Below are 17190 nucleotides of genomic sequence, written 5' to 3' on the forward strand. Positions count from 1 at the left end.
GTACAGTGCCCTGAGATAATGTATGTTGTATATGTATATATAATGTACAAAAGAAATTGAATTGAATATCACAAAACCCTGCTACACAAGTGTGCGCACAGACACACACACACACACACACACACACACACACACACACACACACACACAGTCACACGGAGCTCTAAGGATGTAAGTGTCCTTGATCCAGCATCAGGATTAAAAAAGAGAATAGGAGGATTTACTCTTGATAGAATATCTTCTCTAATCCATTGCATTAGCACAAGGTTTCAATCTGCAGCTCCCAGCTCCCTCTGCAGCTATGTTCCCTCCCAGCTGTCCAACACATTTATAATCAACACATCTACAAGTTAAAGGGATACTTCTTTTGTTTCAAAATGTGGCTGAGGTCCTGGCGCAGAATCAGCACTGACTGCACAGCTTCCTCCTGCTCTGAAAACCAGACACGGAGGCTCTCTCTCACTTGAAATAAATGGCTGACAATTCAAAACTCATTTTAGGCTCACCTAATATAGATATATCTATGCCTATGTTGTTTAAGTCTACGATATCTTAAGAACATGTTTGTCGCTTTATCTCGCCAATATGTCTTTTTTGACTGGAAATTTATTGTAAAATGAAATGCCCATTTTCCTGCACCACAGTCATTGTGGGAACACAGGAGCTACTGGTCTATTGCTACCTTATTTGAAAGGTTTATGTCACATAGGTAAAGAAGACCTCTGTAAAATTCCTTAACAAAATACTTTTCCCCAAAAAACAACAAACTGCACCCTGTATTCCGTTTTCACTGTTCATTGCTCTAACTGGATGTGACAGCTAATAATGTACTTAAGACATTGAAAATAAACTGAGAGTTTCCAGACCCATTTGCAAATGCAATTTGTTGTCACGATTTACAAATAAATGTTTCTGCTCCTTATTAGAATGACTCCCGACAACAGACGACATTTACTCAGCGGAAGCCTTCAAATTCAATTACAGCTAATTGAATTGGACGACAGGAGCTTGTAATTGCTCATGTGTCTGATAAGATAATGATCCAGAATGCTTCACCACTACTTAACCACAGGGTTGTGAAAATCTTTCACCCAGGGAAAGAGAGCCTAGCATGACTTACTCTGTCATGGATTTTTCAAACCTCAGGTTGGCTCTCCTACTCCGGGAGCTGTTGCTGGGGGCAGCATGACAGCAAAAAGTCTTTCTCACCTTGTCTCCCTCACACAAGATAGTGATCTGATATGACACATTTATGACTGCATGTAAGAACTGCTGTGCTGCTCACCTCTACCACTTGGAATCTGTAGTTCAAAGACCTGATGGCTTGAGGGCATAGGAATTGTTGATCCACTGGTGCAACTGAAACTTACTAAATGAGGGACAAAATAAGTTATCTGTTGCCTCTTTAAGAATTTGTGTTATATCTATCTTTTATAATCTCCAAGCCGGTTTATCTGCTTCAGACCGTAGTTTAACTTTACTGTGTGAGATACTGGGAAAAATATCTTTCCTCCACCAGCAGCTTCAAGTCTGCTGGTTATTTATAAACGGTGAGATTTTGAGACTAAATATACACTCAGCCTGGTGAAAACAGACCCAGGCACTGACATCAGTACACCGTCAGAAAGCAGTGCTCTGGGTGCTACACACCCAGGCAGTAATGCATTGCAAATCTGCGCACAAAACCTGTATTTGATTTGGTGCAGCTCTCATCCAACATTAAGACAAAGGAATGATGTGCAAGAGCCCATTCACATTCACAAGTGTTTCCTATAAAAAACCTAACATTTGTGGGTTGGACAGGAGGAGTCCAAACTTCACTGCTGAGATCAAAATAATGCTGGCATTCTTCAGTGCAGGCTACATAACTGAATTATGCAAGTGTAAGAGCTTGAGCACTGCATGAAGCAAGATTTCGATGGAAAACACTACAGCCATTCTATCTGCAATTTAATCTGCTATTAAATCACGTGGTTGAGCTATGGTATAAGAAGTCAATTAAATGGATCATTTGTGTTTTTTAGGTGTTGTTGTATCAGGTACTAGCAAGCAGTCAATACAGACTGCACTGTGTGTGCCCCTTACCCTGAGATACAGATGCTTTCTTTCTGAAAACATGGCAGGGACAAAAATGTATTTCTAAGGCTTGCTTGGGAAAATATATGCCTCCCTATGTCTAATCTATCTTAAAATATGTTTGATGCTTTCTCACTTCTTTAGACAGTCTTTTCTGACTGGACACACAAGTTTGTGAACCGCACCAAAGTCCATAGCAAAAATGCTTGTTTGAAGCTCACAGGAAAACTGGAACTACTGGTGGACTGCTTCTTTGTTTGGACCGTTTGTGTCACTTTATTAAATCTTAATGAAAGAGTTCAAATATGTATGTATGATGTAAAATTACCGGTATTCTCTCCAGACTTTGGTGAGGGGGTGAGCAGTTTAAAAAGCGACACAAACCTCAGGTTCAGAAAAGGCTATCTAATGGCAACATTAAAGCGGCAAACATATTCTTCAGAAAGCACAGACTTTAGGTGACACAATTCTGTCTAGGTGAGCCTTTTGTTAAGGACCTAAAATCTAATTTTACTTTTTTTACTGTCCCCTTTAGCTAGATCTCGTTCTTGACAGAGGGAGCGGATACAGGGCAGTCAGTGCTGACTATGTTTCCATATCCCAAACAACCACACTAAAAAAACCTGAGCTATCTCTTTAAAAGTCGCCAGACTTTGTGGCAACACTGAAGAGGCGGACACAGTCAGACATGGGGAAAAAAATACACACTGTCCCCTTTACTGCTGCTCTGCTGACTTACAGGATTTCTGGTTGGGTGCTGTGTGGATTCTCACGACAAAGGTCAATTAAGTGTAATTGCGTTGCATAATAGTGGTAAAGGTTTGTGCAAAAGCCAACTTTTGAGATTGGAGCACTATCTCTCACACACACACACACACGGTCCTGAAATAACTGCAGCGTGTTTGGAAAACAATGAGGCGACAGCTTCCTGTCCTCAACACAGCCATCACATTTCTCTGTGCCAGTTCAGTGTGTGCGTATATATCACATCTAACATTGTGCAGACCAAAGTGCTCACAGACCTGACAGTTAGACTTCCGCAAGCTGAGTACATTTTACACACTGTGGGCAAAAAAACACTATTTGTCAGAGTTGACTATAAAGCTGAATGTACTCGATACGCTCTCCTAGTACTAAGAAGTAGTGGTATTGAGGCAGGCATGCTACCGGTGAAAACATGGCTGCCAGTGGGGACAAGCAAATCTGTGCCACTTAACAAAAGGCTCACCCATCCATATTTCTATTCAAGGTAACAGACTCAGTGGGTGGTTGTGTTAATGTAACCCCCAAAACATCAGAGTGAGGAGGGAAATGTTTAGTACTTCTAGTTAGCCAGTGTGTTGTTGACAAAGATTCCAATGATTTCCCCACTGCTTACCAATGTCATTAAACTTAGTATTCTTTTGTTGTTTTGAATGAGACACCCCTAGAGGCAGAAATTATAATTTATGCATTGAAACTATGGCAGTAGAGGAGACATAAATTACAACTAACGTAACCTGTAATTAGGTAAAATAGGGTAAATGTTTTTTTTATTGCATTATTGAAAATATGGAGTTAACATTTGATAAATAGATGTATAATAAGTAAAGGGTTTTGCTATTTACCAAAGGACACTGACAACAACACACAGGTTATTAAAGCTATCCATGGGCCTCCACAACAACTCAAAATAAACCTACATGGTTGAATTATGAAAGTAGTTTTCAGTGGTTATAAATTAACAATAGTTAATTCAGAAAAACTGATGTCCTTATAAGGTGTGTGACTTGGGTATTCGTGCATGAGTGAGTGTTCATGAGGCTAGTACATTGTTTCCCAATCATGGTCCTCAGGGACCCCTGCCCTGCATGTTTTAAATGTTTCCCTGCTCCAGCACACCTGATTCAAATGAGTGGGTTGTTGTCAGATTTTTGCAGAGCTTGATGACGAGCTGTCTATTTGAATCAGGTGTTTTGGAGCAGGGAAACATTTAAAACATGCAGGGCAGGGGTCCCCAAAGACCAGGATTGGGAAACACTGGGCTAGTAGTTGCTTCTTCCTGGACGAAACAATAACTTTTGCCATAACCATAAATAAAGGCTACAACCACCGTGACAGTCAGACATATGCACTTCATTCACAACAGATGACCTGATTTTTTGTGTGAGGCTCCGTCCATGACACATGTTTTATTGCATTTATTATCAGTCTCTTTTTTACAGACTATTTTTACATTTTCTTAGGTTTCTTTGCAGCATAGGCAGTTGTTCCCAATGTTAGTGGCAAACTTTCTACAGAAAGGGAATGTTTGCTACTTCCAAAATCTATAAACTGTCATGTCATGGGTCAAATTGTCTTGTCACATGACAGATTTCCCCAAAGCTAAAAAAAGAGTCTCCCCAAACCGATTAAGTGACCTTTGAATTCTGATTGTGACTTCCTATCATTCAGTCTCACAAGGACGAAAGAAGTGGATGTTAAGTGTCATGTATCAGGGAGGTAAAATGCTGCTCCGATGTGGCCACACTCTGGCAGTTGTGGGTAAGACTGTATGTGAAGAACAACCTGCTACATCTTTATTTTAAACCACACATTAGGAAGTCAGTGGGCAATGGAGGCTTTGACTTAATGTAACAGTAGCATATGGAGGAATTGGTGAGGTCACTTAAGGCTGCCAGTTCTATCCAACAGCAAATGAAAAATGCATTTGGCTCTCAGTTGCAAATCAGAATGAGTAGAGTTGAATTCATAAGGCCTAGAGGAAACTAGACCTTCACAACATTGTAAGGAAATAATGTTGCGATAAATTTGACAAACGTTGCAATTGAGATGTAACTGATAATTGGTAAAAACTTATTATTTTTGCATTTAAACACATTTATGGAAAAACATCATGTAGTACTGCATAATTCCATCATAGTGCTGTTATGACACACATTTTATCTTTATCAAACTATTGCAGTGTCTTACGATGTGGATTCTGCAATTTCAATTGTCTTGTGATTAACTGTGCAGCCCTAGAGATCCTATAAATGGATGAAATTGAAATTAAATTAGTCGAGAACAAGCTTCAGAATCTCCCTTGTATTGGTGTATAATGCCAAGATGCAGCAAGCCAATAGACTCAGCTGGACAAATGTGTTGTCCTGCTGAAGCTGAGGCATCATTCAGTAAGACACAGGAGCCCTGCCATGCTGTCTAATACCACTGGTGAACAGGATAAATGGTATCCTTCCTACATTAATCTTGTCAAAACTGAGCAATATGTCATATCCTGTCCATTTCAAAATAAAGCTGGTGGTTTACCTGACCCAACAGACGTGCATGTGGAGGGTGTGCACATCTCAATTGTTAGTCACAGATCTGAGGGAAATGTGCAAGGAGGAGTTCACACATGGCAACAAATCAATACAATACATCTATAGTTTACCAACACTGGATGCTTTATAATCATTATTAGTATTATTGCTTTATTACAATTGGGGTCAGCTCATCCATGACGTTGTCAGGGAGGAAATAGAGGATGAGCTGTTTTGCTATTCTGGGAAACTAACAGCTCTGATTAGATTTACTGACTATCCTCACTTTGTGTGAGAGTGTAATTTATCTAGGGTTGGCAAATAATTCAACAACAAAGATACTCACAATGTAGCGATGCTACAAAGGTTCAGTGTTATTTCATTGTTTTATGCATTTTGCAATCAAGGGCTACAATGATTAACTGATTACTAATCACAAATAAAACATACACAATTAAATGCCAATGATTATGGTAATCAACTTGAAAGTTTTTTAATAGGATACAAATACGTTCTGTGACTTTACCTTCTTAAATACCAATTTCTTTAGCTCTTGCATGACTGAATGTCTGTGTGTATTTTAAATTTTGGGAAACATTTTTTGGAGGTAGACAGATCATTTTTTGACATTTTTAATATTTATGTCTAACATTTTTCACATTTGTTTAGCTATTTCTGAATAAGAAAACTAATAAATGAATTGAGAAGGTAACCTGATCGATGAATTGATTGATTGACACAGTATATAACACATACAGTATAATCAATGTGAATGTTTTACCTTATTTGTATAATTAGTTTGGTCACTTTATGCCAATGTAGCAGCTCAACTAAACCACAATTAATTGCTTCCTTCAACTTTACCCTTACAATTATTTGTAAGGGTTATTTTAAGTATCGCGATTATTACCGCTATCCGGTTATATTGTCGTTAGGGACGCGTTTTTTGCCCAGCTCTAGAATGTTCCATTTCATCTTGTAAAGGCTCAGAGCTTTTACTTTGACGTTGTTGTTATTGTGCCTTTGGTTTTTTTTCTGTTGCTGCTTCAAACACATCAAAACATTAGCAGCATAGCATAATGTACACAGACACCCTGTGCTTGAAAACATGAAATACGTCAATGAAGGCAGTGATGGTGATAAACAAGGCTGGCAGCGCCACACGACATGTACCTAAATACACAGTAGAACAGTGTGTTTACAGCCCCAGCTCGGGTAGCGCTTACCTATGAAACGGAGGCTCAGGACACCGCCTTCATGCCAAAATACCCCCGAACAAGAAGCTCAATCATGGACGACGGACCTCCCTATGGTCCGAACGCCAGCGACCCTTCATCAGCGTCCAAGCGGAATTCGGCCCTCCTGAGCCCGTGTGCTTTCCGTAATCCAGCCTCCGCTCAAAGCGACGCCCCGCTGCTAAGAACGTTTGCTTTCCGCTAAAAATAAAAGTCCAGTTGGTCATACATGTCTAAGCAGCGTCGCGTGATCCTGCGTGACTGTGGAGAAAGACGGGTTCATATCTTATTTATTTGGCTGCACCGCTTTACATCCGCCTCCCCGTTTCCGCTGCTTCACACACTTTTCCTCCCGGAGAGAAATTGAACCCCCCGGCCGCACTGTGATTTAACTCGTATACTCGTTACACTTACATGAATTTACGGGCTCAAAGGGTTAGCCTTGTTGAGTCCAGCGAAATAACAAAAATAACAGCGTTCGGCCGCGCTTGTCCACAGGTACTCGAGCCCCCCCACAAGCAAACACACTCAATTCTATGAATGGTTTCAAAACACTTGGAGGGGAAATACACACTGTTGAATAAATAAACTAGTCGTCTCTACGAGATATGTTTTATGGATGCCCATTATTTAAAATACACACATAAATATTTAGTAAAAGGCAGTTAAAACATTCTTCAAATGTATTTTTCGTCCCAAAATGATTATTTCCCAAGCCCAATCGGTCAGTCCTGACCCAATCTATGGTAATAACTGATAAACAGTATATATAAATACGTGTAAAACTGTAGTTTATCAAATCCTGTATTTACTACTTACGCTGTGGTACCATAACAAATGCATTTCCACAATTGTGTACAAATCCACATGGAGGATACTAAGCAATTTTCCAGAAAATATTTAATAAACAAAAATACAAGCCTTTAAAAAACAAATACATTACCACAGGTCAACTTCTAGGATGTTGACAACATAGAAGGATAATGATTTGTTTGTCTATATTTGTCATAAAAATAACAAATGGTGTCTACATTCATTTTGGAGTATCACAAGCTGTACACATATATACACATTACATATATAAATATTATGTAATGTCACTGCTTGACTAATGTAATATACATATCATAACAAGGCAGTGTATGGAGGACAAAAAAAATTAAAGAAGAAATATTTTTTTCTGTGCACAATTGTGATTTACAATAAAGCTGTAACCATCAAAGACAATGACACTGATAAATCAAAATAAATATTTTCAGAAATGTGTGAAAACTGTGATGAAATAACAGTAAAATGTAGACATTTGTAAATAAATAAATGCAGAAATTGTGTTTTTTTATTTGAGTGTGTTTTATGAATTACTAGTTCTTTGTCCTCCATATTTTTTCAGTGCAGGAAACCTGAGTCTCCATCTTATATTAATGTAGATGAATTTGAGTGCATGTTCAAACTACACAGTAAGTGTTGATGAGTTGTCGAGTCATCTCTGTGTTCCCACTCGCTTGGTAGATGAGTGACAGGTTGAAGGCGATCTCCCGCCTCAGATCCACCTGGTCATCAGCCACACCCTGCAGGCAGGATGGGTGGTGAGAGGGTAGAGAGAGATTATGTGAACAAGAAAGTGAAAAAGAGAATGCATGGGAATGATCCAGCGTCCACATTCATGCAAATGCGGAATTGCGACTAACATGGTGTTCCTAATAATGTTCTTGTTGAGTGGGAATACAAATGAATAAATACGTTTGGTGATTTGACAGTGTCCTTTTCTGTATTTACCTCAAGTTTCGGTACAGGCAGTGTTAGTGCCTTCTGGTAGTAATGTATTGCCAAATGAGTGAGGCCCATCTGATGCAGTGCTCTGCCCAGATTGTACATGCTCTCCTGACACTCTCCGCGCAGCTCAATGTACCGCCACAGGAAGGAGAAACCCTGAACAAAAAACACACATTAGGTTATAATGTACAAACAATATGCAATTTTTTTTTTTTACAAAATGAGCATTTAAACCAACAGTATACCTGCAGCACCAGGATATGTCGTTTTGCCACATATTTCTGTGATGCCATGTGGAAAAAGGTGAGACCCACACAAAGGCTGTGCAGCGGGTTGCTGGGGTGACTCTGGAAGGCCTGAACATACTGGCCTAAGGATACACAAGGAATGTGTTACATTAGTGTCTATGAAACATTTTCAATGAATAAGATACCTATTGGAATAAGAAAAGAAAATCTTACTCTTGTAACTAAACCAACTTGTGTTGGCCACAGACACCACGCAGTGTCTTCGAGATAAAACAGACAGACACTCAGCAATATGAGAGGATTCAGCGAAAAGTACCTTTATAAGATTAAGAGCAGCTCTGATAAAAACATAGTAACTGCCCAATGAGTCCTAATGCTCTGTAAGCTGATTTACAAACGGTGTTGACAGTTCACAGTGCAGTTACCACTGGCTGCCTTGAGGCACAGGCATTATCAAAAAATGCATGGAATGGAGGACTACTAAGGTAGAACAGCCAATAGTGAGTGAGCAGTGTTTCCAAAGAGCTCAGGTCACCACAGTACAGTGAGGAATGGTTATTCTGGTAAACCTTACACATTTTCTACACAAACGTAAATAATTGTGTAAACTGAACCAAACTGTACTGTTTAGAGCCATGGTTCCAAAACTGTGCTAAATGAGTTGGTTTTCCATTGGTATAAAAGGTTTGAGAACCACTGGCTGTATTGTGTGTGTTTTGTACCCAGCGCATGTTTGAAGCTTCCCGACACCATGGCGTTGTGTCCACAGAGGACACACAAGGCGTGGTTGTCTGGGTGTTTCAACATCATACGCAGACAGAAGCGATGGTGCCGCTGGTGATGAGAGGTTATGGTCAGCTATGGGAGGTGAAAGACAAGTATGAGCAAGGGTTGTTCACAACACAGACACATACAGGCAGTGAAAAGTCAGAATTATGCAGAGAAAATAAGAGGTTCACCTGGTTGAAAATGTTCCACAGCTGAGGCAGATCCACATTTTCTATCAGCATTAATCTATTGAGCAGAGGGGGAAATTTATTTATTTATTGAATGCTGTTTGGACATGACGATTTGATCAAAAAAGCATAAACTTTGAGCAAATGAAATGACTCCTCCCTCTCCACACCAATATTCAATTCAAATCAATTTTATTTGTATAGTGCCAAATCATAACATACATTATCTCAAGGCACTGTACATATACCACCTCCAATACTACCTACCTAATGTAGTTATAGGCCTTGTAGTAGTTGTGGTCCAGGATGGTAGCAGAAAGCCCAAAGAACTCCAGCTCCTTTCTCTTAGGTTTGTTGTCATAAAACGAGTAAAACTCCATGGCAGACTCCACCAGCAGGTCAGCCTCCTCGTAGCGCTGCACCTCACCCAGGGTACGTACACAGCTCACCAGCAGCTGCCACCAGTCCTCTTTGGACAGAACGTTGGTTTTACCTGGTCAAAGAAACAATACATTACATCATCACTGAAACATTAGCGTGTCAAACTCAATGAAAACTGAAAGTACCCACACTCTGGAAAGCTGGCTGCTCAATCATTAATATTTTCAAAACACATGCCTCAATGACATGTGTTTTAAACAGAGCTGCAATGTTGATAAATCAATCAACCGTTCTCAGAGTAAATTGCTCATTTATTCCACAGTATATAAAGTTATTTTTTGTCTTGGTTTACATGATCACACACTTTGGGTATTGGATTTTGGTGCCCATTTTCCATAAAGAAAAGAAAACTGTACATTTCCCAACTTGCATATTGAAAGAAATGATCAGACTCAAATTGCATTAGTCATGTTTCTTTATAGTTCATCCTCCAGGTGTAATTTCACAACAACATGAAATGTTATCTCAGACCTTTCAACAGCTCTTTCATTTCCAGTTAATTTCATACTGTTGGAACATTAAAAGTGACCACTGGCTTCAGGGAATCTGTCTGAGAACATACTGTGTGTTAGCTTCAGGACTTTGTCCTCAGTTATGTGAAGCAAAGCTTTAAATATCCTCCTTTAAGGAAGAAAAAAACAGCATTTCCTCCACACATGGCAACTGTTCATAGGTTCTGACAGTGAACAATGCCCCACCAACTGTTCCGTGCCATTTCTGCCAACTACAGCCTCCGTTCACCAGTCGGCTCACTAGGTTGCAGAAAGCAAATAATACACACAGACTTCACAGTCACACAAACATACAATCAGATTCATCCATTATATACACGTACCGGTATTGTCTAGATACGCAGCTTCATGGTCAGCAATTTCTGGCAGAGCATCTTGGGCCAACAGGAGCCTCAGGTGATTCACACCTGACATGTTTACAGAGCGTACACACACCTTAGCTCGCTGCATGGCCACCTAGAATACACACACACACACACACTTTTCTTTAGGTCAAGGGCATTGCAACAGGGTCAATAAAAGACGCAACTGCCTGAGAAATTCTCAGGAAAGTCTCTGATCCTGACATAAATGTGTTAAAATTGTGTGTGTGTGTGTGTTTGTTTGTTACCTTAAGCAGCATGGAAATCATAGCAATCATAGCATCCAAGTAATCCTGGATTTGTCCCTGAGTTTTCAGCAAAGTGGAACGATGTAAAAGCAGCTTCAGTTCCTAAAACCACAGGAGTAAATATGCCAAATTAGTACACAGAGGGTTTGAAGCGGAAGGCCATTGGTTCCATACCCAGCTCCTTTAGTCCCTGAACAAAACACTTCACCCCAACCTGCTCCTCATGGCTGTGTTAGCAACGTATGAATGAGTATGACAGATGGGTAATAAAAAAAGCTCTGCACATAGATGTGCTGTATGATTGTGTGAGTGAATGGGTGTGACTAGGAAAACTGTAGTGCAAAGTAACGTTCAGTAGTTATCAAGAGCAGGAAAGTATATTAACTGCATAAACCCCATAATCCATATATACCAATAACACTTGAGCTAGTCTTTGGTTGCATAACATTTTTAAAAACTTTAACTAGTGCCTGTTCATTTCAGCATGTATTATCTAAATGGGAATATAATTTGCAAAACTGACCTAAAAATATCAGATGAGATCATTAACTCATTAGGAAAATGCTAAATGATGTTATAAATCAAGTGTGAAGTAGGTTCATTTTCCTAAAGCATTCTTTTTGAATACAGCAAAGCTGCCCTCCAGCAGCTAACTGCAAATTCAGTCCTACTTTCTGGGCTTCACTTTTCAAGCCAGATGACTACGTCCACTCCATTTTTATATACAGTATGTGGTTGACCCATAAAAAATATTGAGATCATTGCCTTCTGTGCAGCTGATGAGTCCTGGGACAGTGTGTCGGTGTCATACATGGACTCCAGGGCCTTTAGAGCACGCTCAGGTCGGCCCAGCTGCTGCTGCAGGGTGGCCAATGAGAGCCGGGCTTCCAGGTGCTGTGGAGCCATCTCTACCACCTTAGTGTAGCTTTCTGCTGCTGCCTCCATTTGGCCCAGCGCCTTCAGACATTCTGCAAGGACAGCAGGATGAAAAAGGAATATTAATCATCACTGTTTTTCAGTTTCATGTTTAGTCAAACATATTTGTAAGATGCGTGTATTGCTTGAATGTTACCTGCGTGTCGAAGCCACACCACAGCCAGGTTGTACTTCTCAGATAGGACAAGCATAGACAGCAGAGGCAGAGCAGACATATACTCGCCCTCCTCCAGGTAGGCCTCACCTACGTCCAGGTACAGGTCGCCAATCTCCTCTGGACTCTGCTCCATCAGCACTTGCACCATGTTCTATAAGTGGGTGGAACGAGGTTAAAACTCAGTGCTAGTAATGAATGAAGATTCTCAGGTCAGACATTTTTAATAATGCATGTGATGATATGATATGTGCTTCTATTGTGAAGGTTCAGTTTACCTCCAGGGGCGTGTAAGAGTGGAGGTGTATGAGGCAGATAATCAGCTTGGCTCTGAGGTCCACTGGGACTGAGTCTGGAACCTGTACACTTTCAACTATGCCTGGACACACACACACACACACACACACCCATTAATACAGAGTTTTCCAAAACACCAGCTCTGATTACAGTTTCTGTGGCAACCAGGCTGTTTACCCAAGCTACAGTTCCACAATAACATAGATAAATAAATCACTTTAGCAACCTTGGACTTTAATAATCATATACTCAAGAAAAATCTAAAACACTTCTTTATCATCAGGTATTCTTGCAATAGTAAAAAATTCTTTTGACTGCCATGTTATTATCAGTCAAAATCAAAGGTCAGTGTGGGGTCAAAGAGAGGAAATAACATCTGCTGAGTGCCCCACTCACTGTTCTCCTCCCCTGCTGCTGCTTCCTCTGCAGTTTTTGTGCCTTCTTCATTCTTCCCCTTCTGCTGCTCAGTCGTCTTCTCTGCCACTTCGGACTCTTGTGCCTGTGCTGTGGAGTCCGATTTCGAGTCATTCTTGACCAAAGTAATACCAGTAAAGTCGACCAAGACCTAGGAAAAGATACACACACAATGTTTGTACTAAAAAGTTGGTCTGCCCAAAATCTACCTTAATTTCATTTATATCAATAAGCTTTTAGAGGATGGGCACAAATACAAACAAATTATTAATGTTATAAAAACTTAACTCACTTTACCAAAAACCTTTAGAAAATAATACAATGTAAAAACATGGCGAAAAAACATGTCAGGAGGGTTGGTGGAAGGGAAAGAGATGCATTATTGGCATTTTATGTAGTTACTGTTGTTAATGGCTGTTGGTCATAAAAATTGCAGGTAGGAAACATTATTTTCAGTGAACACTTAAACCTATTGTGAGTTCATGTCATTCCTCACTACATTGTACTTGTACATTATGCATTCACTGATACAAATCAGCCTTTTACTTGCTTTCTCTTTATCACACAAGAAAGTTCTTGCTTCAGTTCACACACACTAACTCACACACACACTCACCTGCATTGCTCTGTTGTACTGGCGGCTGGAGATGTAGAGCTCAGCTGCCATGTTGATGACATCATCACTGACCAGAGTGGGGTGTCGTGCCAGAGCGTCCTCTATCACACTCAGAGCTGAAGGCATGTCATTACTTTCATAATAGCTCCTACACAGGACAGACAGACACACATATTTATATTAATAAAAATATGAATGTTTCTGAATGTAAGGATAAAGTGTGTATTGTCCTATTTAATCAATTACTAACAAAATCTTTTCATCTTATGTGTGAGTAATTTCTTGGTTTCTTTGCTCGAATTCAAAAAAATATGAGAAAATAAATATACTGGGTGTCAAGAGTTGCAGTCCTATGACTGTTATATCTCCCTCTGTGTGTTGCCGTGTGATCGCATACTTGGCCATGTCCTTGGAGAGCTGCATAAAGTGCTCGCCGTCCTCTTGAGGCAGCAGAGACAGGATCCTGCGGTAGCCATCCATGCACTGCTTGTGCTCGCCCAGACGCATTTGAAGGCTACAGCGCTCCCACAGGTAACGCACGTTAGTGGAGTCATATTTGATGGCTGCCAAACAAAGCAGTTGCACTGTCAATCTAATGAGATGTCATTAAGGTTTACACACTGGACCTTTAAGATGTCCAAAGAAATGACAACCACACGATGTTCTAAAAAGTATTAAATTAACTGAAGTGAAATAAACAGTAAAGAACATGTGAAAGCCAGTGACACGAGTTTGACCTTTGCTGTAGCAGACAATGGCCTGTCGGATGTTGTCCTGCTCCAGTGACAACTCAGCCAGTCTGATCCACTCGTCACAGTCTGAGGGGTTAAGGTGAGCCGCGATCAGACTGAACTGCAGTGCTTTGTCCATGTCACCCTCATCCTCGTAGATCATCGCCAACGTGGAGAAGGGCTCATAAGCCAGAGGAGCTGCAGGAGTAGTTGCACTTTAGTTACACAGCAATTGATTTGAACATTGGCCTTCTTCAAAGAATTACATCTTCATCTGTCAGATGAATGTACATACCCTGTCTGATGATCTCCATGCACATTAAAATGGCATCCTCTTTCTCTCCTCTGGCGTAGCGGATGTTGGCTTCTCCCATGAGGCCTCTCAGAGCACGAGGCAGTTTACTGCGATGGCGTCGCTCCTGAACAAACAAACACTCATTACCTGATGCAGATTATCATACAGAGATACACAATTGTTCATCATCATCCTCCTCACCTTCATCATCTTCTTGTTTTCTCGATCCAGCTCCATCTCCAGCGCGAACACATCTCCCACTGTCGGATCCTCCGTCTCCGTCTCCGTCTTCTTCCTACTCCCCCCTCCTTTTCCCTTTCTGCCCCCTCGCCCGTGCCTCGTCTCTGTCAGGCCCTCTTCCAACTCATTTCTCTTTTCCCTCACCTCCTCTTCCATCTTGTAATCCTCATCATCTTCATCATCCACATAACTCAAGCTGTCCTCCTCCTCTTCCTCCTCCTCCTCCTCCTCCTCCTCATCTTCTTCCTCCTCTCCAGATGATGGCGGTTGTGGTGTGCCTCCCAGTATGGAGGCAAAAGCCAACTGGACTCCTGGGCTGACTCCCTCCTCTGATAAGAGGGGACAGTTTCAAATAAGATTATTTTATATTTATTCTGCTTATTTTACATATTGACCCCAATACCTGGACATCTGACCTGAGTGATCCAATCACATGTTTCACTCAGCTTTTCTCATTTCATTTTCCCTTGCTGTCACTCAAACACACACTTACACACAAACACATTGACATCACATTAATGTGTACAGTCAGACTGCGAGGCGGAGGAGGGTCTGATGCCAGTGCATGAGAGCAGCTTGAAATTTTCATCAATGGGTGAACAATGGATTGTTTTCAAAATGAAATTTGAAAAAGATTCAATTAGAGAATCACTCAGTGTTTATTGTAGGGCTCAAACAACAGCTAAACTTATTGCCAGCTGACCTGACAATCAATTGATTGGTTTTGTTCTGTTATTTCACCTTCTTGAATTCTAATATGCTCTGGATTCTTTAGTTTTATACAGTAAAACTGAACATATTTGGTTTACTGGAGAAAGAACACATTCTATAGTCCCAATTAATAAGTTAGTGGTATAGTGGTTAGCATAGCTGCCTTCCAAGCAGTGGCCGACCCAGGTTCGATTTCCCGCCAACGCAGTGGTTTTATGGCAGCCTAACACCAATAGAAAAGAAATTGGGCTCATAACTGGAAGGTCGTTGGTTTATTCCCAGGCAATCCCCCATTGCTCCCCGGGTACAGATAAGTGCTGCCCCCTGCCTTGTGTGTGTTCACTACTAAAGATTGGTTAAATGCAGAGGACAAATTTACTATCACTAAAAAATATGAATTCTAAACGATTAAATGAGAAAATAACTGAAAGATGAGTTAATGATAGAAAAATAAATGTAACTGTAACCAAATCAGTTGCAAATGATACCAGATAAATGAATTTAGCCCTAAATTGAGCTATTAAAATAATCATGCTAATACTCTTTTGTTTGCAGATCCCCCCAACCCGCATACACACAGAGATTATACAAATAAATACTGTACCTATCTTGGGGATGATTTTTGCTGAGGTGGAAGGCTGAGCATTGTCTTCCACATCCTCAGCTGTGACTTCACACTCCTGAGGGACGAAGCAGAACTGTCAGAGGCAGCATGTACCCTGAGCAGCAGGCTAACTTAAGTCCAGCTCTGCTCCCAAACAGTGAATATATACAAGATATACTGTTTGTGATTTACCTTCTCCTTTCGCTCATCTCTTCTCTTGTCAAACTCCTCAAAAGTGATTCTACCCTCCAGGTAGTCAATGAGCTCAGCGCTGAAGCCCGACATGTTTACATTTATCACAACATGCTATTCAAAACGACATAATTTCTACTTCCGCCCAGTGACCCGCATACACTTCCGGGTCGGGCATATAGAAAAAGTACTTTAGCGACATTTAGTGGTGAAGAATGAGACTAAACATGACCAAAATGCCAAATATGAACAATGTGTCCATGGCCATACGTTTATCTTCATAAGTAACGTAATTCAAGTAAAAAGACTAACTTAAAAACTTAAAACTAACTTAAAATGGGCTTAATATTCTTATTATCCGATGCTATACAGCAGTTGGCATTTGTTAATGTTGCATTGTAGCCTACTTATTTCTGTCTTCTCTTTCCTGGCAAATTTACAAAGGAAGGAACCACATGCCTAAATGCTGTAACATGGTGGTGGCCTACTGAAATGATAGGATGGATTAATGAGGATGAATTAAATTTAAGAAAGAATACATGGATAACAAACCTTATTACCATATTGAAAGCAAAAAACAGAATAAAAGCTACAAGATTCTTATTACTTCAATCCAAGTGGTTAATGAGACATACAGTAAATATGCCCTGCATGCTGAAAGATTCTTGATATCTGCTTTATGTCTGCCTTACACTGACAAAAGTCCGTAGATTATACAATGAAATACAGTCAAACCACGATGGTAAACAACCAGAAATTATTTCGTAACATGGAACTACTGTAAATATACACTGTATATCACCCAAAACAATAATTATTTACATCAAATTTTCTGAAAAACGACCTAGTTCCTCTGTTAAATTTACTT

The 17190-nt window shown here is 40.3% G+C and overlaps 1 protein-coding gene across 1 annotated transcript; it reads right to left on the minus strand.

Annotated features, from left to right (window-relative positions):
• Positions 1-7894: 7894 nt before the first annotated feature.
• gtf3c3 (general transcription factor IIIC, polypeptide 3) lies at positions 7895-16466 on the minus strand. The gene is made up of 19 exons (XM_044020011.1): positions 16323-16466; positions 16131-16206; positions 14777-15144; positions 14576-14699; positions 14287-14478; positions 13947-14112; positions 13550-13697; positions 12916-13084; positions 12501-12601; positions 12205-12376; positions 11898-12100; positions 11133-11234; positions 10846-10978; positions 9837-10062; positions 9573-9627; positions 9336-9471; positions 8611-8735; positions 8369-8521; positions 7895-8160 (listed from the first exon to the last, which is right to left on the minus strand). Exons 1-19 carry the CDS (start codon positions 16413-16415, stop codon positions 8038-8040), a joined length of 2865 nt encoding a protein of 954 aa, XP_043875946.1. The 5' UTR covers positions 16416-16466; the 3' UTR covers positions 7895-8037.
• Positions 16467-17190: the final 724 nt, after the last annotated feature.

The sequence above is a fragment of the Solea senegalensis genome, linkage group LG2 (assembly GCF_019176455.1).
Source record: "Solea senegalensis isolate Sse05_10M linkage group LG2, IFAPA_SoseM_1, whole genome shotgun sequence".
In the NCBI taxonomy this organism is placed as follows: Eukaryota; Metazoa; Chordata; class Actinopteri; order Pleuronectiformes; family Soleidae; genus Solea; species Solea senegalensis.

Coding starts and splice junctions, on each gene's coding strand:
- gtf3c3 (XM_044020011.1), bottom strand. CDS start 16,415: ATGTCGGGCTTCAGCGCTGAGCTCATTGACTACCTGGAGGGTAGAATC. Junction 12,377..12,500: donor ACTCTTACACGCCCCTGGAG/GTAAACTGAACC, acceptor ACCCACTTATAG/AACATGGTGCAAGTGCTGAT. Junction 10,063..10,845: donor TGCGTATCTAGACAATACCG/GTACGTGTATAT, acceptor TTCTTTGACCAG/GTAAAACCAACGTTCTGTCC.